General features: G+C 41.0%; 1 protein-coding gene across 3 annotated transcripts in view; it reads left to right on the forward strand.

Annotated features, from left to right (window-relative positions):
* Window positions 1–22,983, forward strand: part of ankrd11 (ankyrin repeat domain 11) — a 112,066-nt gene that overhangs the window by 75,024 nt on the left and 14,059 nt on the right. For all 3 annotated transcript variants that reach the window (XM_080493448.1, XM_080493450.1, XM_080493449.1), the window contains 2 exons: window positions 7,018–7,163; window positions 13,013–13,145. In XM_080493448.1, coding sequence (XP_080349574.1) covers window positions 7,077–7,163; window positions 13,013–13,145 — 220 coding nt within the window. In that variant the 5' untranslated portion in view covers window positions 7,018–7,076. The remainder of the gene's footprint in view (window positions 1–7,017; window positions 7,164–13,012; window positions 13,146–22,983) is intronic.

Genomic DNA, 22,983 nt, shown 5'->3' on the forward strand with positions numbered 1-22,983 from the left:
TATAGAGAAATGGAAATGAAGAGCCATCTCATACCCTAATGTCCTTTTTAATCGCTGATTTGCAGAGCTGGTTATTGTTTTAACTCTGCTCACATCAGTGTCCTCATCAACTTCTTTGGATCTTGCCTATTGTGTGTTTGTAAGTGAAAGTTCACTTTCGATACTATGCCCACTATGGAAATATGGATTTGGTGTTTAAGTCACTACGACACAAACAAGAGCAACACTTTATCGTTGGCGTGGTAGTATCTTACAAAGGAATCATACAGCTTATAAGCGCTGCTTTGCAGACACTTCCTGAATGATCACAAGGACTATGTTTTCATGATTTGGCATCTTGTCATTAGTTAACACACTATTTGGTGCATGTCTGATGAGTAATGAAAATCAACTGATTATCTGTTCTGTAATTGCTTCACACAGACATCAGTTTAAGTTGGACAAGCTTGCATGATTAAAACACATGACTCAAGTTGGTTGTTGAAGGCATGCATAATACAAATTTGGTCTTCAGGTAATAGGTGAACGCCTCAGCATAGGTGAACGCCCCAGCATGGGTGTAGCTCAAGTGTAGGGCGAGCAAAGACAACTATTGAGTCTCTTGTACACAAAACCGTAACAAACACAATTGTGCCAAAGAATTCCTACTGGGTTTACATGAAATCATTATTCAAACAATGTGATGTGGTAGCCAGGGCACCTCGAAAACGGAATATTTTGTTGGATTTGTGCTTGGCTATATTTGAATATGATTGTGGATGCATTTGTGGGGTTTTCAATCACACTGCTGCTCTTTCCACCACCCTGCACCACTGCAACCACTCATTCGTGGGGGTTGGGCTTGTGAAATAAGGCCAAGCTATCCAGGGGATTGGAGTAGCTAATGCAGCAAGTGTTTGATGTGCCATTTTTGTTGTTGTGCTTGTCATTTTGATGGTAGCACTGGAAGCTTATATAAATGATAATGCAATCTGTATTTTCAGCCCAGTTTTACCGTTTCTGGGAGTGTATATTTTCCACGTGTCTCTCTCCTATTTTCAAATACACTACCATTCTTCACAAATGAAAATATACAACTGTGCACCCCATGTTGCATCTATTTTGAGAGATGTTTGCAAATACATATGAGTTTGTGAATGAAGTAAACAATTCTCTTGGGTCAGATGTGATCTAAAGGTCAAAAAGTGATTGAATCCTAATTGCTTGAGGTTGATATGCAAAGGCACTCATCTATCAATAGGCTCCCTCCACAAGCCCTTTCACTAGCTTTTCTGATAGGCCTGCATCTGTCTCATCCTTTAGTTGCTAGGCAACAGGCTTTTTGTGTGTGCATGCGCATGTGTGTGCGCTCACACGTTGCTGTGGCAATGTCAGGCTTTTGCGTGTGAGAGAGAGGAGAAAGATTTTGAAAATAGAGAGAAAGGCAGATGAGAGAGAAGTACTTGGAGAGGCGAGAGGGAAGAAATGAGAATGAGTCAGAGCAATGATGAACCTGAGGCACTGGAGAGGGAGGAGCCTGTGTGTGTGTGTGTGTGTGTGTGTGTGTGTGTGTGTGTGTGTGTGTGTGTGTGTGTGTGTGTGTGTGTGTGTGTGTGTGTGTGTGTGTGTGTGTGTGTGTGTGTGTGTGTGTGTGTGTGTGTGTGTGTGTGTGTGTGTGTGTGTGTGTGTGTGTGTGTGTGTGTGTGTGTGTGTGTGTGTGTGTGTGTGTGTGTGTGTGTGTGTGTGTGTGTGTGTGTGTGTGTGTGTGTGTGTGTGTGTGTGTGTGTGTGTGTGTGTGTGCGCGCATACACACACAGGCCACTATCTTAGTGAGGTCACTGCCAAAGACAGCATGATTTACCAGACTGGCAGGCAGGCAGCAAGCCCTGAGCTGTTATTGGATGGAACAGAGAGGTGTAAGGGAGAGTGAACGTGCTCAGAATAGAAAATCAGACCAAGTGATTGGATTCCTCCCCACATCTCACTCCTCTCTTGCTCTCTGGCTCTCTCTAGTCCTAGAGCCTCATGGATAATAGGACCACTCCCACTCGCCCACATTTCAAATATATTTTGTCATTTCCTGATGCCCCAGTGTAACTCCTGCTGCATATATCAAAGTTCATCATGACAACGTTTATGTAGGAAGAGAGATATTAGGTTCAGATCTAATGGTATTAAACAGAAACCTTTTTTGCTCAATGCAAAATTGTTGACATATTTCACATGTGTGGGCTACAATCCTAAATTCAAAACCAAAAGCTCATGTATTAGCTTGGTCTACACCCACGGAGGTACAGATGTTCGCTGATATTTAATGCAGCACATTTCACAAAGTAAATCCTTTTATTTTTTTTAACCTTGGCTTCTTTTGTAGACACACATTTTCTCTCCTAGTATATTGCATCTCTCCTCTTGGTGCTTGTGTATGCATGTGCACATGTTTGTGTAGGTGCGTGTGTCTGTCTCTTCTTCTCTACACGGGTTTATAATGAAGTGAATAGGCCCAGGTCAGGGACTGAGCAGCCAAGCTGGGCTTTGGTTGCCAGGATACAGCAGCAGAGCCAGGCTGGCTTTATTTGCACACCAAACTGGTTAGCTAGCTGCTGCTGTCTTCTTCCATTCTCCTGCACGGCATGTCAATAGACTGCAGGGTAAACACATGCACAATCTCAGAATGGATGATATAGTAAAGCTTTATTATCATAACCACAAGCTTTTATTGCAATTACAAATTAAAGTAGGAACTTTTATTTCTTTTTTCTTAATCTGAGAATACACGTTCGTGCAGTGTCATAGTAACCTAGTCACAATCAACCCTCTTGTCTTTCAACTGTTGCCAAGGAGTGACAAGTGAGTGTCTTATGTTGGCCTTGAATGTGGAAAAGATTAAGTGATTCTTTCACGTATGACAACAACAACGTAGTCCTCCACAATGTGGCACTATTTTGTTGTTTGCTACTTCTTCCAACATATCTTGTACCAAGGCATTTACCCTGTGTAGCATATAACGTAATACTTTTTTTGTGATATGTGGATGGTTGTGCATCTGTTAACCTACAAGAAGCTACGTGTTGACGGACTGCCAGGTAGCGTGCGGCTGATTTGTACGTGATTATGTGTGCCAACCCTACCACATCTTGCACAACCGCAAGCACTGATAGCCAGAGTAACATGCCCATCCCTGCATGCAGCTGCTGTGTTGTTCAGCTGTCAGTGTGAAAAAAATGAGGTGTGTTTTTGTGAACACAATGAGAGTCATGACTTAGGAGTGGCTGAGAGTTGGAGCAAACTACTGCTTTCATCTCTTGCACGTGTAAATTCACTTCTTTTCAGCTGTGATTCCAAGCATGTTTGTCTAATTGTTGCTTAGCTAGGCATTGCTTTCATTTGTATGTGTCATTAATAGCCAATTCAGTTGGTTGATCCAGAATGTCTTGCCTAAAATTGAGATTGTCGAAAATAGCCCACAGTCTTGGTAATGTGAAGTTTTGTTGCAGAATGAAAATCTAAATGAGCGTGTTTAGTCTTGTATTGCCTTCCAATGGTTTGGACTTGCACAAATGCATGATTAGCTGAAAGAAACATTCCAAAATTCTTCATTGTCCTATATTGTTTTTAAATACTTATCGATATCTTGCTCTGCTTTAAAAGAAATGAAATCCACTATTATCTATTTGCTGAACTAGTAACATATCTGTTACTGGTCTGATGGTTTGTGTGGCTATTGCATTCCGATTTCCGCAGATATTGAGCTCTTATCCACAAAGAAGAGAGGGTTCAAATGTGGTTCAGTTTTTAGTTAGTAGATTTTTAGGTCAGTACTCATTGTCAGTTTTGGTGTCAGTCCTAAATGTTTGCCCGTGGTGTGTTTCAGTGCATTTGTGAGTGTGCACACAGTATGCTGCAATATGCTGAAGTGTTGGCCTCTATCTGACCGCAGAGGGAGTGGCTCACAGGATTAAGAGGATGCTACAGGAAGATGAAGAGGGAAAGGGACGTAAAAAGAAAGGTGTGTGTGTGTGTGTGTGTGTGTGTGTGTGTGTGTGTGTGTGTGTGTGTGTGTGTGTGTGTGTGTGTGTGTGTGTGTGTGTGTGTGTGTGTGTGTGTGTGTGTGTGTGTGTGTGTGTGTGTGTGTGTGTGTGTGTGTGTGTGTGTGTGTGTGTGTGTGTGTGTGTGTGTGTGTGTGTGTGTGTGTGTGTGTGTGTGTGTGTGTGTGTGTGTGTGTGTGTGTGTGTGTGTGTGTGTGTGTGTGTGTTCATTCAAGGGAAAGAGAAGGGATGGCAAGTGGTACTGGCAGGTCCTGTCCTTCATATGAAAGAGATTGCTTCTCTGGCTCACCTCTCACCACTCCTTTCTGCAGTTATCATCTACGGCTCTGTCTAACTTGCCTGACGTCATAAATAAATCATTAAAACTCAGAAGGGCCCCTCTTTTGTTAATCATCCAGAAACACAAGCAAACCATTTTTTTTGCATCTATGTATAAATGGGCTTCATTTTACAGTGCATACCTAATCAACAAAATCTAGGTTTCATTATGCATACTGTATTCACACTCAACGATGAACTTTGGTGAATTACGTTACTCTTAACAGCATTCTCTCTTGGAACAGTTTTTTTGTTTGTTTGTTTTTAATGATTTTCATAGATGTTTGCATCGTGTATAATTTGTTGCACATGTTAATTGTAGTGGGCTTTCTATTGTTTTCACAATCGATGAAATTTAGCAACCACATTTGCAGAGTCAGCACTGGGGAAAATAGTATGTTGTGTTTTCTGTTGTTATTATTGGGTATTGTTTGTGTGAGACTTGCCATTACGTTCATGTACACGATACACAAGTGGAACAAATCAACGATGAATGGCTACAACTAAGACAAACAAACACACTGTTGGCTGACATTATGTATGTTTTGATTAGGCTGGAATCATGCAGGAAACGATTCCTGTGTTTTGAACAAGGTTTCTCCTCCGTCTATACATTTTTGACTTGCTATCTTGCAAACATAATTTTCTTGTATTTTGCTGAACAGCGAAAAAGCTCCGCTGCTCTCGCCGTCCATCATAGTAATCCTAAAATAGTGCAGATTATTGTTCTAGAAGCTCAGCTGACCTAGTTTGAGTGTCTGTGTTGCAGCGAGGTTTGTTTATTTCTGAGAGTAGTCAACCTTCCTGTCACTTTGTTTGGTGTGGTGAGAGGTGGGAGTTTAGTGGAGGTTGCAGTGAGTGCTTACCAGTAGCAAAGAGGAGGTAACAATGAACCTTAAGAGGGCGAGAGAGAGAGAGAGGGAGAGGCCTGCGGTTTACTGTGTCTCTCTTCCCAGCAGTAGCAGGGGGCAGTGCGTCCACTGGAGCTGTGTGCCTATCTGGTTGGCTGGCTGGCTGGCTGACTGTTTTGACTTGACTGACTTGACTGGAGGGATATAAATAGCAGTCTTTGAATAGGATAACTGCAGAGGGAAAGGAAGAAGGATGGGGGAGGGGACAGGCCGGGAAGGGAGATGGAAGTGGCGCCAGGGAAGATAGGAGTGCCAATGTCTCAGTAGCGGGGGGGAAAAAATAATAATAATAATGCAGCCATGGTCTCATCTCTCTGCTCACTCATACAGTCACAGGGATGATCATACGTGGACGCTCTCAGAAGAGAGAGTGCATTATGGAGGAAAGAATTGAGGGATGGAATTTATGATTAATTCATGGCTCTGTGAAGCAGCAGGCCATGAAGGGACGCAGTGGATAGTAATGCACATATTGTTGTTGTCTACTTGCTGAGAGGACAAAGCAGGCTCTGAGAACACCGAGCACATTAAACTGCCTGTAAGTCTCGGTTGGATCATGAACCTATAGAACAATCACTCACACTTAGTAGCACTGTTGTTGCAAGAAGACTCAGTCTTTTTTAGCAGCTATGGTAGGGAAACTATAAATTAGCAGCGGGTAAAGCCCTCAATTACTGTTGTTGGCTAACTATGGCGGAAACTGTTTAGGATTCTGTTGAGACGTGCCAGTCATGTTTCTGAAGGCAGTCCTCAGCTTATTCTGTGCGTGCTTATTTTCCCTCAAGAATATTGCTCTGCAGTATATTATAATGCTTCTTGTTTGAACACATATTTATATTGTGTCCCTGTTTTGATTAACCATACAGCAGATAGAGATTTCCTAAAATAATGTTGTTAAAATTACAGTAACTACTACATCGACATTAAGTGTATCCTAATTGATAATAGGTTTTGTTTTTAATGTAGATGTGAAATGTCACATTCTTGCCCAGGAAAAAAAGGGATTTCATGTTTTCTCATTTTTTTTTGTTGTTTATTTATAAACTGAATGTATATTGCTTGTGTACTTGTCTTTGGGACAAACAAGGCCCCTTGGCTAGTTGTGGCTCAGTTATTGAGTGGGTTGTCCTCCAATTCCAAGGTTGTGGTTCAATCTTCCACTTCGCCTGTCCATATGTTGAAATGTCCTGGTCCAGAAACTGAAACGTAAATTGCTCACAGTGAACGTCAAACACCTCGCATGGCAGCCATCACCATCGGTGTGAGTGTGTGCTTGAATGGGTGAACGTGGGTTAACACTGCACAATGTTCTGCAACTGCTTAAGTGGTGAAGACATGCAATTCAAGTGATCCCCTTTTATTTTATTTTTTTAAAAACTCTGAAACGGACAACGCTTCAATATTTTTCAGCATTTAAAAAAACAAAAACAAGACAACTAATGGAAGATTTAAGAAAATAATCTTGAGATTACTTCATAAAGTGTTTGCTCCTGAGCTATTTTTAAACATTTGGGCAGATTTTGGTTGCTCTTTGAGTTTTGTCTTGAGAACAGATAAGCCTTTAGCCTGCCCCAGCTGCAGCTCTCCTTCCTCTTAAATGTGCTTCCTCCAGAGCAGGAGTGTAATGGTTGAAAATAGAGTGCTTGATGTACCGCTAATGGCTGCATTGTCTGGCAGGGTGTAAATGTGTTTTCAATAAACCATGCTGTCCAGGTGCTAACCTCCCCCTCCATTTCTTTTTCTGTTTCTTTGTGTTCCAGACGGTTGATGACGATGCAATGGCAGCGTGAATGAAGCTTGGCGTGGGGAGAGCTGAACGATGCCCAAAGGTGGGGGTTCTAAAACCCCCCAGCTGGACCACTTCCCACTCAACACCGACATGGTGGAAAAGCAGGGTGGGAAAAAGGTAAGACAGGGAGGGAAAAAAAATCTGAATAAACAGGCCATGTCTACATCCATCTCAATCTAGTCTGCATATTCAAGTGTCCCTGAAAGCCCTGTGATCACATTTATAAGTATGAAACTTTACAGACAGAATGGGAACATTGGCAAAAATGAATGAGGAAATTGGTCTTATTTGGTGTTTTTGCTTTGCTAGTGTTCTGCTGTTTTCTTCATCTCAATAGATTCATGTCATGACTTTTATGCAGCCCAGTGTTAGTTGGGCATGATTGCTGCAACGTCTGCTGGTTTTAATGATGTTGTTCTGTCGTTCATGGTCTGAAACTTTCTGTGTAGAACCAAAACATTGGGAGTTCATGGATGTCTTTGATGTTGTAGTGATGTATCACTAGCTGATGTTGGATTTGTCCTTACTTATTAGCGATGCATCTGCCTCCTCAATAGTCGGCACCACAAGTACTGTTCAGTTAGTGTTTTATTCATGCACAAAGCCCTGCTTCACTGGTGTGTGCCCTCCCGCCACTAGCTGGGGCTATAGCGCCACCAGACTGCAGTCTGACTTGGCAGCAGTTTTAAAACAGAGCTGTGGGAAACAAAGAGTTGTCGTGTTGCTAAACCAGTGCAATTTCTCCTGAAAAAAAAGACCGCATACGGGCACTCCACGGAAGCAATGCGCAACTACTTTCAACTCAGACTAACCTGCAAAACAGCTACTGCTAGCAGTGATGGCTACTCTCGCTACTACTCAGGGTAGTTTGGCGTGCACTAGGAAGTTACTGTAATGCCTTGAGCTTCACTTTACCATGTCTTCACACAAAATGCTAACATCCAGAATACTGCGTGGCTCAATGTACCTCATATTTTAGCAAGATTTCAACTCCAATGTGGTTGTTGAAGACTGTTGAAGATTTTCAAATGGGTCTTAATGTTTATAATGCCTAACTATGAATTGTGCTGAACTTGGACTTGCTTTATGAAAGTTTTTCCTTCTTCAAACTTTTCCACGGGGCTTATTTTTAGACAACTTAAAGAGTCTGTCTTGAATTGCATAGAAAACAGAAGACACTAAGACGGCATAAATCTTGGAAGGAAGCGAGGAATGTTCTGGAAGGTGTTTGGAACAACCAATCTCAAAACAAACTGCTGTCACACCACAGTAGTTAATTTTGTTTGTGCATGGTATGTGATGTCAGGTGATTAGAAGATGAAGTCCTTCCATTTTTTTGCCGAGTCACACAACAAGTCGATATACATATACTACTGTCCCTACCATGTTACCATGCTTTTTATATTTTTAAGGGGGTTTGTTTTTACCAATTCTCTTAAATGCCTGATCCCATTAAGATATTGTGAGTTTACTGATCAACTCTTTGTCGTGTTTCTCAAACCATTCCTGAATTGTTTCTCTAGTAGTTTCGTTACCAAAACGTTACATCTGCAGAAGGCACATGGGATTGCGAGAAACATTGCAGAAGCTTGTGTCCACTAGTTGGTGGTCTCTTTCTTTGGAATGCAATAACATGAACATCCACGCAAAGACTGACTGGGTAAAATGTGAGTCTCGTTATGCCAGTGTCGTATGTGTGTATGCACACAGCCAAAAAGCAATGAAAGATTAACTTTTTCTCTTGAAAATGTTGTTTAAACTGATCATTAAATGTCCTGTCCTGAGAATAAAAATTTTGTAGATGTAGCAAGATGTAGAAAGGATTGTGTTTTCCAGAAACTTATAAACATTCAGACGCAGCTGTGGTTATTTCATATTTTACATATACTGTTGTATAACAGGTTGGGGTTTTTTTGTCCTTGAAGTCCTGGCGAAGAAGGCTGCGTTTGTGAGAAGCACCATTTCACTGATGTAACATTTGTCCACTGAGTAACTTTTGCTTGAAAGTGCCCAGCACATGTGCTGTCATGTTGTTTGTAGTTCTGAAAAAAGTATTTGGCGCAGCTTAATGATGTCACGGTGTATGTCAACTGTTAAACCAAAAGCAGCAGCGAAGAGAGTAGAGGTGAAGCTTATGCAGGCATGGATTTACAGCTCTCTGCAAAGGATTGCATCAGACTCTGGCATGGAGGGAGGGAGGGAACGAAGCACACGGGGTGGGTGGAAAACGCAGAGAGACGGATAGAGCATGCATTGCTAGGAGACCACCAAACAGGGCGTCTTATGAAGGCGGATCTGGATACAGTTTTGTGTTGTCAAAGCTTTCTATACATTCAATTCTGTAAACAGTTTAACTTTGGAGACACATTCTGGTTTGTTGACCAGGACAATGTTGCTCTGCACCTACTCCTTTCATTTCCCCACATAAACTTTGGTTTCCCTGAAGCTTTTGCACCTGCCCAGAGCTGTGCATCATGCTATCACATAAATGATACTTCTCAAGCTATAATGTAGCTGAGCTACATAGACACAGAGAAAGAGAGAGCGAGAGAGAGAGGGAGATCTGCTCAATGTAGCTGACACTGTTTGTCTCTACTGTACCATGACATCATAGTCTTATGACTGGGGCAGGGCAGGGGGAGGAGTTCAGCGAGTTGACACATAATAGAAAACCTGCCTCGCGGATAGAGATAGATGAGAAGGGGACAGAAGGTACAGCACAGAAATTAAGTGGTGTGTGTGTGTGTGTGTGTGTGTGTGTGTGTGTGTGTGTGTGTGTGTGTGTGTGTGTGTGTGTGTGTGTGTGTGTGTGTGTGTGTGTGTGTGTGTGTGTGTGTGTGTGTGTGTGTGTGTGTGTGTGTGTGTGTGTGTGTGTGTGTGTGTGTGTGTGTGTGTGTGTGTGTGTGTGTGTGTGTGTGTGTGTGTGTGTGTGTGTGTGTGTGTGTGTGTGTGTGTGTGTGTGTGTGTGTGTGCGCGCATCACATCTGGTTTGCTCCTGCATCTTTAATTGTGGTGCTTTTGGTTGATTGTACCTGGGGAGTATTGTCTAAAAGTACTTTGGATCCCAAACTAAGAGATGCACTATTTTAAAACGTATCTCCACAATAAAGGGATTTCGTCGATGTTAAATCCCTTTTTTATTTATTATGTGATTCTGTAATGTATTTTTCCTGCATAATTTACCATTAATGGTGTCAACAGAATTTTTAGATTTCATTATTGGCTACCATTATGAAGATACAGGTCTTTAGTTTGCTTGATATTAAGCCAGAATGTACTAACAAGTTATTGCAGTTATAAAAAACAGGACTTTTTTTTAGTCATAATAGATTGGAAAAAAAAAAAAAACTCATGTTGTTATTTGCCAATTTCTCAAATTTATTTTCATTTAGGTTGGAATATCAAAATGATGAATAATCTGATCCCAGTGGTGCCGAGAGAGCGATGATGAGCCGTTACATGTAGGCCTTGGGGTCACTGGTCTTATCACTGTAAGATATTCTGACACCAGTGCTTCTTTGGTTTGCACGATATAGCCTGGCTTGTTGGTTTTTACCCTAGTGTGGAAATTGGCTTGTTCCTGGTGAGTTGTGGCTTGTCATGAGATCAGTTAATGTAGAGTGGATGTTTGTTTTCTGCACAGATTCAGTCTGAGTCCTTCATTCATTGGTCTCTGCCAAATGATTCAGCTTTTGTGTTGTTAAGAAACACTATCTAGTTCTTATCACACAAAATAAAACTAAAATACATTTGATATTTGGAGCTTTATTTTTTTTGTCTCATATTGATCAAATTGACTATTTCTTCAATAATAGCTCCCCATAGTGTTTTCTGTAGCCATGTCTTTCTTTTAATACATGGCTATGTATGCATTTTTTATTTTTCAGATTCTTTCTCCTATGTCATTTAGGGTGCTTTATATTTTGGTTGACTTACAGGTTTTGTTTACATGACAACGCTTCAAGTGAAAACGCATCGGCTTTGCGTTTTCGTTTCAGAGAAGTGTTGTGTTCACATGGCAACGTTTTGAGAGCGATGTCCATTTACACATAAATTGCGGCAATGCTAAAAACAATGTAGTTAGAGTTGGCGCTACTGGTTGTTTTTGTAATGAAACCACATGCACACAGGACAATACGCTATAAACATTAACAATGGCAAGTACGTGGTCATTTGTATGGACAGATGACCAAGTTTGTTATTATGAGTGACTCTCAATTATAAAACTACCAAGTCCCAGGAGAATATGTACTGGGAGTCATGCCACCCTGGGGGTGTCACCATTGTGGTCATTGTCAATCTATGGCTGTCATGCACATGTGCAGTAGCAGTGTTTCAGAAAAGTTGCGTTTTCCTCTATTTACATGGAGACGAGTCCACCATGGGAGCTGTTTGCAAAAAGGAGCATTTTCAGTGGCTCCGAGCAACAAAAGTTTTCCATTTTCACTTGAAACGGGGCCTTAGTTGACTTTCTTGGTTTGAACGTGAAACTAAGGCCACATCCACACGAGCCAAAACAATCTTTTTTCTCCCAAGGGGTTTTAGAATTTCTCCACTCTGGGACCCGTGTTAAAAAAAACAAAAACATTTTTGGGCTTCTAAAACACTGCCTTGTGCGGATAATCGGCCAAAAACGGCTCGTTTACGTGAACCGGCGTTCTCGTGTGGACAGCCCCTCAACTCTGCGCTACACTAAAGCAGCCGCTCTGAGAGCGGCTTGTAGAAGAGGTGTAGAACCGGCCACAGTCGAATGCTGTGTGAAACCATTTGCAGCGGACTGTGCCTCGCGTCAAACGCAACGCTGTTTCTTTGTGGTCATATTCAGTAGTCATGGATACATGACGCTCCACCCTGTTTGTGCAGCATTTGGTCTTGGGAGAATAGCTGGTGTAAAAGCAGCCGTGCCAAACTACTGCGGCTCATTTATAATTTCATCCACTCTGATCAGCACCAACCGATGTGACCGCAGCCTTACCTAACTGCTGATTCCCATATGTTGGAATTATTTGTCAACACATTTAAGGGTTTATTTCCCTTAAAGCTGCCTTTTGATAATATACTGCTGTATTGTTTGTACACAGATGCATCTCAAAATATTACTGTTGAAAGTAATTTGATTGTTTTTTTCAGGTGGTTCTGCCATATAAACTAAATGATTTAGTTATAAATCTATCAAATCAGTGTATTGGGAGAATCATGACGTCCCAATAAAGTGATCGTAAACACAGCATGTTAAATATTGTATGATACTTAGTTTCATGACGTATAATACATATTTCAGTTTATCTGTGATAAATCCAAAATTAAGTTTCCCCATTTGAATTAAATCATGCGGCAAAAAAATTAACCTGTGTGTAGATATATTGTATATATTAGTATATACTAACGGGAGTTAAAAAAAAAAAAAAAAGAAATAGCATACAATATTACCATCTTGCCATACTTGGTTTTTATTGTTTTCTCTTTTCCAAAGTTCTCCCTGCGAGACTTGGCTGTGTTGATAACCAAGTTTATATCACTATGGTATCTGGGTACAACAAATGAGCAAGTCGGACAGATTCGTAAGTATTTACATCTGTTGATAGCAGATAGGCTCGACTTGTGATTGTTTCCAGCAGCTGTAGACCGCGCAGCCGAGCCGGCGTCAGCTTCCACTCCTCTGCCTGTGGCTCGCTCTTTTGCTGTGGTCAGGGAGTCAAGAATCTAGGAAGAAACGGCATGGAAAAGTTTCACTTTGACAAGCCCATTATGGTTGTGGGGATCAAGGCAGCGAATAACTCTTAAACGCAGGAGGAGGCTCGACAGATAGCTTACATGTGTATGTCTTTCTTTCTTTTTTTTTTTCCCTCAATTTCTATCCAAACTACTTACATTTACATTACTATACTGCTGCTCAGCTGTGTTTAAAATGTCTGTTACCCTCTATTCTTCTGGCTTATCATGGTTTTCATTCTTCTCCTTCTCAGGATAAAGTGTTGTCAAACAAGACTCCCAAATTGGATCGCAGTGATGGGGTCAAAGAGATGAAAGAGAAGGCCTCTAAAAGGAAGCTGCCCTTTACTGCTGGAGCAAATGGAGACCAGAAAGATTCTGACTCAGGTAAGGGATTGTTGGAAAGTATTTACTCGTTGGTTTTGACATCTCCACCTCCAAGAGACTTTGAAGTGGGAATCAAAGGGGAATGGGAGTTACTGCATTACATCCTTTCTGGCTGGCAAGAAGTAGTTAGCTGTGCTCTGTAAAAACGGGGGTTGGGGCACAGGAAGTGAAAGTGCTCCCAGCTCCACCTTTAGGTTAGCTGTGTTTGTGTCTTACCTACAGTCTTGAAGGAGAAGACGTCCACACAAAATCTTGATCCAAGTGATAAGGGATTTCTGACGTGCAAGTCTGACCAGGTTTGCGTTGGTAAGGCACTGCTCTGTGTTCTCTTTAATTAGGGAGGGATGGACTACTGCTCATGCTTGTTTGACTTTGCACTTTAAGGGTTCAGGGTTTAGCTTGTTGATGATGGTCCAAGTCAGAGGCTTTGCAACCAGCCTTCATCTTCAGCATGGGCTGAGCTGCGGCATTGGTTCCTGTTCAGTGATTACACTTGCGAGAAACTTTCCACTGCAGACCAAAGAGAAAAATGTTGCAACAGAAGATTGTTTATGCTTTAAGTGTAGGTAAGACTGCATGCATTTTATTGACACGTGGTGTCATATGTAATTTCAGCGATTCACTGCATCTATTAATAATTGCAATATTTATCTGAGAGGTATTTCCTCATTGCCTCTTTAATTGATCATCTGAATCTCTGTTGTGATTGTGTATAATGCTCCATGCATGTCTTTCCCATGTTTATGTTGTAAGATTGTCATATTGAGCATCATTGGTAAAGTTAATCCCCATGTGCTCTTTCAGTTCAGGTTTGTTCACCTGCTTCATTTTGCGCACATTTACCAGTTCTGATGCTGCGAGTTTCCTCAATAAAGAGGTCAACCAAAACACTCTCTGTGAGTGGAGGAACAGTCTCTCACAGGAACAATATAGCAGAGTCGTAGTCCTGTTAGTATGCTAACAGCGTTATGGAAATAGGTTGCATTGTCTCTTAACCCACGACTGAGCTTCCCATCTCCAACATGTTCCAGTTTGAACGTTTAATCTGCCGTCTCCACACTGCAGGACCCTGAGAAGGTTTATTAGCTCATGGCATCAATTCCCTGGCAAGTTGCTGTCAACTGAGATGTCAATCCTACAAGTTTATGTTGTAATTCATTAAAGAATGAAGGATTTTTCTGTTGGCACCATTTAGTTTGGTGGTTAAAAGCAGATCAGTGAAATGCTGCTTGTATGGATTCATACATTTTTGGTGGACGAAAGCTTTTTATATCAAACTTTGATACTCTTCACAGTTTTGCATCATATTAATTCCTCTTTCAGACCACATTCTTGGGTCACATTCTTCAAGCGGAATGTATGTGAATGTGTATAAAGCCTCATTGAAAGACAGCCTTGACACTTAATGGTCTCTGCACTTGCACACACTTAGTTTGCTAAATACATTATATATATATGTACAGATCAATGATGAGAAGCTGCAAAATCTGTTAAGACTGATTCTGATAGAGCACATACCAAACGAACTGTCTAGTTTCCATAAATGCAGTAGAATCCAGTCTGAAGGACAACACCAGTTTTAAAAAAAAAAAACTATCTACTTTTATGTATATGGAGCATGGTCGTGAGATATAATCACAAAAGCTTCATTGAGATGCGTGGCGAGACGCATCCTCGTGGCGTACTTACAGCTATCCAATTGTGATCGGATCACCCAGTCGAATGCTTGTGCCAGGTGTGATGGCGGCCTTTGTTGTTTGACCTTTCAGGTTCTGACCCTGTTGGGTCGAGCCCCTCTGCAAAATGTTGCACCTCGGACACGTCACAGCCCCCACGCCGCCCCTCTCTGCCCCACCCCCAGCCGAGGCTCCGATTCCTCTGTGGCTTTCACTGCTACAGAATATTTATGACTGCAGGGGATGTTATCATGTACTGCGATATTGTTTTGCTTTGTCCTTGGCTCTAGCTAAGTAAACAGAGATTTAGTTTATCCACTGTTTTGTGCTGCAACTTGTGACATTAGTATTATGATGTCTCAGTTCTACTCCTTAAATGTGTGTTTAAGTTTACCTTAGGCTTGTTCATATTTGCTGTGTTGCTGTGTGACTAAAGCAGTTTAAAGTGGAGATATTTGATAGTTTCTTTAGCTTTGCCTTTACACTGCTGCTTTTAATCATTGAACAGAGTGAAACAATATACTGGAGGCTATTCAAAATCATTTGTTATAACACCTCCAACTTCTTAAAAAAAAAAATGTTTGCGCTCTGCTAGATATTTGAATGGGTTTTTGTTGTGTGCTCATCAAGCAAGAGCTCTCAGTTGTTTTTACCAGGATTAAAAGGGTCAAAAGTGACTTGAATTTCTCTGTGCAGCATATCTTTGTTGGTATATGTGCATTAGACCTGGCAGATCATATGATTGTCACACCTATGTTCATGTTCATTTACACATCCTTTGTCTGTGCCACTTTTATGCTTTATTCGAACAGTACTGTGGTTAGTTAGTGAAGTGAAAGCAGCTCCTCGAGGTTTCCTAGTTCACTCATTTGATGGACATACAAATAAGACCTGTTGCCACAGTTTGACTGCACAGTGTTGAATCAGAGGTAACAACAGCTATGATGTACTTAAGTGCGGAAGAATGGCGTTATCCTATTGGCCATCTAGATAGACCACTGATGCCTTCAGGAAGTGAATAAACAAAGCTGTTCTCGTGGCGTTTTGTAAATGGGGAATGTTTATGTAGTCCTTGGAACTCTGCAGACTGTTTTTGTCACTTTGATCGTCGCTGTCATCTTCTTCTGCATTAGCTGTGCCACACTGCTCTGTGGTGAGGCAGCTGTCTTAAAATTTAAAGTCAGAAGATTATCCCAGGCTGTCTGTTGTTGCATAACCATGACAACAGTTGTTCCCAAGCCCCTCTCACTGTATGACACAAGACCACAGATTTTAAGCCTGAGATATTGCCACAATTGCTCAATGTGAGAAACCACCTCCAACAATCAATCTTCTCATGAGGATCAGATTATAGTGCATTTCTTATAGCTGTTCATATCCACCATATAAACAAGTTGAAAGGTTTTTTATGACTCATCAGTATCTCAGCCACTGATCAGGTTTATATGCTTTAGGTTTAAATATTACATAGGAATATAGATGTGGTTGAGGACAAACAGAATATATTTGCTCTTTGGCGTCAGTAAACTGTAAATCATTAACATTGGAGTTAATGAAGACCTCACCGCTGTGCTCATCATGTCCGTCTGTTCTTGATTCTCCAAACCTTTCTTTTCTTATGAGTACTAGATTGCAGTATTCATCGTTCTTGAGGTCATTGTCATGATACTTCTTTTACCCTCATCCTCCTCATCGCGACCATTCACAGGAGCAGCATTTAGGGCCCTTTATCACGACATTGATTTCAAGTGAAAACGCAAAACTTTCATTGGATTCTGGGTGTCCTTTTATGCAACAATGGTGCCCAGACCCACTGAAACCGTGCGTTGAGAATCACTCCCAAAGTGGAACCTTTCAAAAATGTTCCGACTTTATCATCGTTTAGACCAGGGGTCTGATACCCCTGAATACCCCTGGTGTAGATGGACGAAAGCGCAACTTTCTGGAAACGCACAGGCTCCATCTCTGTGTAGATGGCGGAAACTGTACTATTGCATATGGCCGTAGTAAATAGTTCTCCACATGTGCAAGCAGATGGACAGTAAGAACAGTCTTTGCCTCCAGAGTGGCATGACTCCCAGTCCATATTCTCCTGGAACTTGGTAGTTTTATAGATAGCTCACTGGTAATAGCAATCCAACCCCGTCATCTGTATGAATGTTTATGTACTCATCATTGTTAATGTTTATAGGGCATTTGTTGTTTGTTTGCATATTTGTCTGTATGGGTGGTTTAATTGCAAAAAAAAACAATACCCATGTTAGCCCAAGGTGAAAACTACATTGTTTTCATTGTTTCTGCCATTTCTGTATAAAGGAATATCACTTTTAAAACGTTGCTGTGTAAACGTGAATCTGTTCTGCATCGAAAATGCAAAACAATGCATTTTCACTTAAAACGCTTAAAACAGGGTCTTAGGAGATTGATGACAGAACCAGCTTATCCGATTAAAACTAAGCCCGCTCTAGGAAGGATCATTCTGAAGATATTGTCTGTGTTAAAATAACCAGCACTTTCAGAAGCCCTATTCTCACTGAGGCTGCATTACAATATGAAGACAAATATATACTTTCTCCTTGCCCCTCCTGTTTTAGTTGTTACACAATTATCATCTTATAAGGCATGTGAAACACACACGCACAGCTTCATTAATTCATTTCTGTCACTCCATGCTCGCTGTGATTATTTATCGTATATTTGACTGCTGTCAAATAAACAGCTTTATCATTCCCAACATATTATTAGCATTAGTAGTAGTTAATTATTGCATTAGTGAGCTGACAGAAGGCATATAAGGACTCCCTGCTAAACCTTTCTTGTATACTTGATCTGCTACCTCACGTTGGTCATCTGGTCTGCTGTATTCACATTTTTACTTTCATAAGCACAATGGAAAAGCGCTGTTCATGACTATGAAAATACACACAATAAATATACACAGGACTATAATTTCAGTTGACCTAATGTAGCCAGTTTGCAGTTGATAGGGTTCTTATTGTGTCTGATGGATTTTCAGCTTACTTGGCCATTTTGTCCTGTTGGCAGCCTTTTTGGATATTGCTTATAGCCGTCATGCCTTAGGTATTTGGTCAGTTTGGCAGTAGATTGATGAGTGTAAGCTGATTAATGAGTGTTGTGCTTTAGAGTTAAACCAAGTCCCAGTATCCTGCTAAACACTGTGATAGTTAACCAAAGTTAGCATCTTAGATTTCCATCATTGTTAAATATGTATTTTTGGACACTTTTGAAAACGGTTCAACGTCAAATACAGTTAGACATGGTGTCCCCTGGTATGTGACATGGGGCTGTTTAGGGTCAGTACAAGCTTGGCCCATTCAATATGAGTTATTTCTGAATCTTCTATGAGAAATCAACTTAAAACTATATGTTTGTAGAGAGAGCTGAGAGAAATTCAATGAGTTGCCTTTAGAAAAACAGCACTAAGACAAAGAAGTCAATGTTTCTTCAACATGATGCCTTATTTAAAGCATTCTTACTGCAACTTCGTCTATTGAAGTAAAAGTCATTATTAGGTTTTGACTTAGATTTGGCGATATAGTGTACAATAGAATAACATTTCTATTTGCTCACCTGCCTTTACACACACATATGAACTTGATACGTGACATGCTATTCTTAAACTGTAGGATTTAATATGATGTCGATTCACCTTTTGCAACTATAGCAGCTTCCATTTTTCTACGAAGGCTTTCCACAAGGTTCAGGAGTGTGGTACGGGAATTTTTCACCATTCTTCCAGAAGGGCATTTGTGAGGTCAGACACTGATGTGGGACAAGAGAGCCTGGCTCACAGTCTCCGATCTAATTCATCCCAAAGGTGTTCTATATCGTTGAGGTCAGGACTCCAGCCAAGTTCTTTGACACCAAACTCGCTCAGCCATGTCTTTATGGACCTTGCTTTTTGCTCTGGTGTGCAGTCATGTTGGAACAGGAAGGAGCCATCGTCAAACTGTTCCCACAAAATTAGGAGCATGAAAGTGTCCAAAATTGCCTGTGTACGCTGATACACCCCAACAAAGTTTACACTTGGTACAATGCAGTCAGACAATTACGGTTCTCTTGGCAACCTCCAAACTCGACTCGTCCATCAGATTACTAGATGGAAAAGCGTGATTCGTCACTCCAGAGAACAGGACTCCACTGTTCAGTCCAGTGGTGGGACGACTGGCTGATATAGCCAAAAGTACATATCTCAGTATTTTTTTCTCCAAATGGTGATATATGATATAAACTCACTGGAGACAGCACTATGTGTAATAAAAATCAATGAGAAGCCAGTGTGAGATTAGATATTAATGCATGGAAATGTACAAAATTATTTATTTATATATAATTCCTCCATTTGGGTTCATGTGTCTCCCCAACCATTCAAAGTGGTGTTTTTCTGAGGCTGCCTCCCGTCGGAAATTGTCGTGCTCAAAGTTTTGGTTGAAACATGTTTTATTGCGTTATTCAACATCGGATGAGTGAAATCCGAACCATCTTATTTTTTATTGAGCCTTTGTGCTTTTTTTCCTGCTACTTTTATGTCGTCTTTGTCCGTTGCTTTGCTGTGTCTGTCCGCAAACTTGAGACTTTGGCAGCTGTGAGTGCAGGTAGGGGCGGAGCTGTGAATGCAACTTGCTTGCAATGATAGAGGCTACAGGGGCGAATGTGAGGCAGAAGACAAGGAATACAGAGAAATAGCGACTCTTACAATTTATATTTTAACTATTATCATATACATATAAACGATATTGTATTTTTTAATATTGAATTTGACAAAAATATTAATATATCAAGAATCTCAATATATCGCCCCTTTCTGCTTTATACCATTGCATCCAAAGGCTTTGCATTGCACTGGGTGATGTAGGCTTAGAGGCAGCTGCTCGGCCATGGAAGCTTATCCCATGAAGCTCTCTACGCACTGTTTTGGAGTTGATCTCAAGCTCACAGGAAGTTTGAAGGTCTGTTGCTATTGACTCTGCAAAAAGTTGTCCGTCTCTGCATACTTTGTGCCTCAGCATTTACTGATGCAGGGTTAGGTTCCGTTGGTAGAGAGGTCGTCTCCCAATCCGAAGGTTGCATGTTCGAATCCCATCTCTGCCTGCCTACATGCCAAAGTGTCCTTGGGCAAGACACTAAACCCCAAACTGGATGAATGTATTGTGAGAGTGATTGGTTGATGGTGGTCTGAGGGTGGTCTGAGGGGCCGATTGCTGAGGCAGCCTCGCTTCTGCATATGTACATATGTAGTTTACCACTATCGAGTATGGATAGTGCAATGTAAAGTGTCTGAGTGTCCTGAAAAGCGTTAAATAAAACCCATGCATTATTATTAACAGTTCATTGTGAGGAAGTTCCCGGCTGGACTTATTACACACGCGGGATCCTATCACTGTACCACGCTGGAATTCACTGAAGCTCCTGAGAGCGACATATTCTTTCACAATTGTTTGTAGAAGTAGTGTGCATGTGTAAGTGCTTGATTTGATATACCTGTAGCCAAGAAAGTGATTGGGAAACCTGAATCCAATGATTTGGCTGAGCAAATACTTTTGGCTGTTCATTGGGGTTTCAAACATTTATGTGGACGTAAGTTGAAAGCTTAATGTAATTTGGCTTGTGATCCATCACAGGACGCAGTAAGAGTTCGCTATCATGTTGACTTACTGCTCACCTACTAAGGGATCACTGAATGAAGCTAAAATTAGTGCATTACTTCATATGAAAATGGAGAACAACAGTGCACATAGCTGTCCTGAGCAGACAATCACGACTCAAAACACCTGAGAAGCAGCATCTTGGAGGAATTATAGGTTCATCACCGTAAGGCAAAGTCAAAAACGAGCATAAGGTTGTTAGGAAACTTTGGATAAAGCAGCTGTCTTACTCTTTAACAATATTTACTCGCCTTGACTATTTACATTTCTTTTACCGTCCTCTAGTTCTATTTCAAAGCTGTCTGAGTTCCTCATTTATACGTTTTCTATTCAGGAAAGCGACTGAGTGTTTATTGTTCTGAGTACTGCACCAATTTGAGACAAATTTTCACAATGAAAGTGTCTACTTCTTATTTTAAGTTGGTTTTATTGAGAGCAACTTAGAAGTGAGAGACATAAAACAGTTAATGTTGTTAAAACTGTTGAAGAAATAAGGCTGTAATTTTAACAGATCACAGTTATTGAGGTTGTTTTGTGGTGTTTATTGTAGCATGTGTTTTAGTGTTGTTGTTCAAATTCATCTGAATTAATTAGTCAATCAACATTTATTTATAAAACTTACAACAATCAAGGCGACCAAAGTGCTGTCCAGTAAAATCATGAGTATGATAAAAGTTATTCAAAGTTGATTTTTTTTCCGTGAAGAAGTGACAGCCCTACTAATAATATCCTATAAGGTTGGATTTTTTTTGTGTGTGGTTTTCATTCCAAAAGTTGATGAGCTGATTTGACTATTTTGCTGCTGATAAGTTGTAACATACAGGATTGTTTTTCTATCTCTGTGACTCTGAATGCCACTGATTACAGCATGATACATCTAATGTGCCAGTTGGCTGGAGAGGATAGACGGAGCATTGTGCACCTCGCTATGTTCACGCTGAATGTCTACAAGTCTCTGTTGCTTAGCACAAAGCATTGAGAAAACATCCTGTTGGCCACTTCCTGCCTCTTCTTCCTTAACTTCCTGTTTATGCAATTTTTACGGGTCCCTAAACAGAACATTGTTTCTCTCAAACATGCTGCAGTCAGACATACCTGGTCAGGCTGGTTAGAGAAGTTCTTCTTGTTGTGGTGTCTGTTGGCCATAATTCCGCCAGACAGGTTCTTTGTGTTGTTCTTAACTGACACTGTAGTATCGTCTACCTGCCATGTCTGAATCTAGCTCTCTTTTATTCAAACAATTATGTTTGATGTGGTCCCCTCCCCCTGGCTCAGGTAGGCCATCTATTCATCTGGTGACAGTTCCTAGCTTGCCTGCTTGCTTTTATTCTCCTTTTCTCTTATCTTGTTAGTCAAGTTTCAAGCAGTCGTGAGAGTAAGGTTTCAGCTCCCTCTATAAGCTGAGCAATATCATTTTCCTCAGACACATAAAGCCAAGCCATGTTCCCTAAATAGACCTCCAGCAGGCAGACAATACTCGGGGAGCAAGCACATTGTGCTGTGTAATTGTTCATTTGTGCCATTTGGTAACCCACATGTGCCACATATTTTTGATTCATGATGTGAAAAATTATTTGGGGGCAAACGTTTAACACGGTGACATAAACGATAATTCAGTTGACACAATTCATAGAAAGACAAAATTCCATTCTTCATAACATGTGCAGCAAAGTTTCTATGTCGCTGTGTCTCATTTCCTTTCAATATTCTCAAGTTGGTTGTCATGTATTCCTACAGGAGCAGCTGGATTAACAATGTCTGGACTGGCTGGTCAAAGTTGTTAGAGATTATTTCTGTTCTAATTGCACCAACGAGTTTATTGTTGCTAGTTTACAGAACAACAAACTCACCAGTTACTTTTGTGTCTCATCTATATCTGTGATAAGAAGGCCAGTTTTCTGCCATTGATGATGCATCTTGTATTAGAAGCTTTGGTATTGTGTGGTGTTTATTAGCAGTCGTCTATCGGGGTACATCAGGGTAATAACTGGCTTCCTGCTCACCCAGCCTTGTAAACATCGTGTGGAAAAGCTATCTTAGCACTTTTTCTGTTCTGCTGCTAAAAAAAAAAAACATGTTTGGACTGCTTCTGTGGTCCCCACTGTTAAAGTCTTTGCTGGAGGAATGTGTCTAAATGGCAAATGCTTTGGAGAACGTGAGAGTGTATCAAAGAGGGGTGGAGGGCACATTAGCTGTAAGTGTTCACAGATGTTAGTGAAAGTTTGTCAGCTCCAATGCTTGTGACTGGAAAAATATTTTCCTGGAAAGCTTCTAGACCGGAAGCTTGAGCTGCCATGCTTCCTTCTTGCCTGATTTACTTGTGTGTTTGTGGCCTTGAGCAATGCAGCCGGTCTTGGAATGAGAGAAAACCCACAGAAATCAGGCTGAGAGACATCCACGTCTCTGCTGGTGTTTCCCTACATGCATGTTTGAGTATGCCATTTCTATTTTTCCTCTCTTTGTGGTCGGAGTCGGTCTTGTTACTAGTGTTTTCGG

This window comes from Lipophrys pholis (assembly GCF_963383615.2).
Source record: "Lipophrys pholis genome assembly, chromosome: 2".
Lineage (NCBI taxonomy): Eukaryota > Metazoa > Chordata > Actinopteri > Blenniiformes > Blenniidae > Lipophrys > Lipophrys pholis.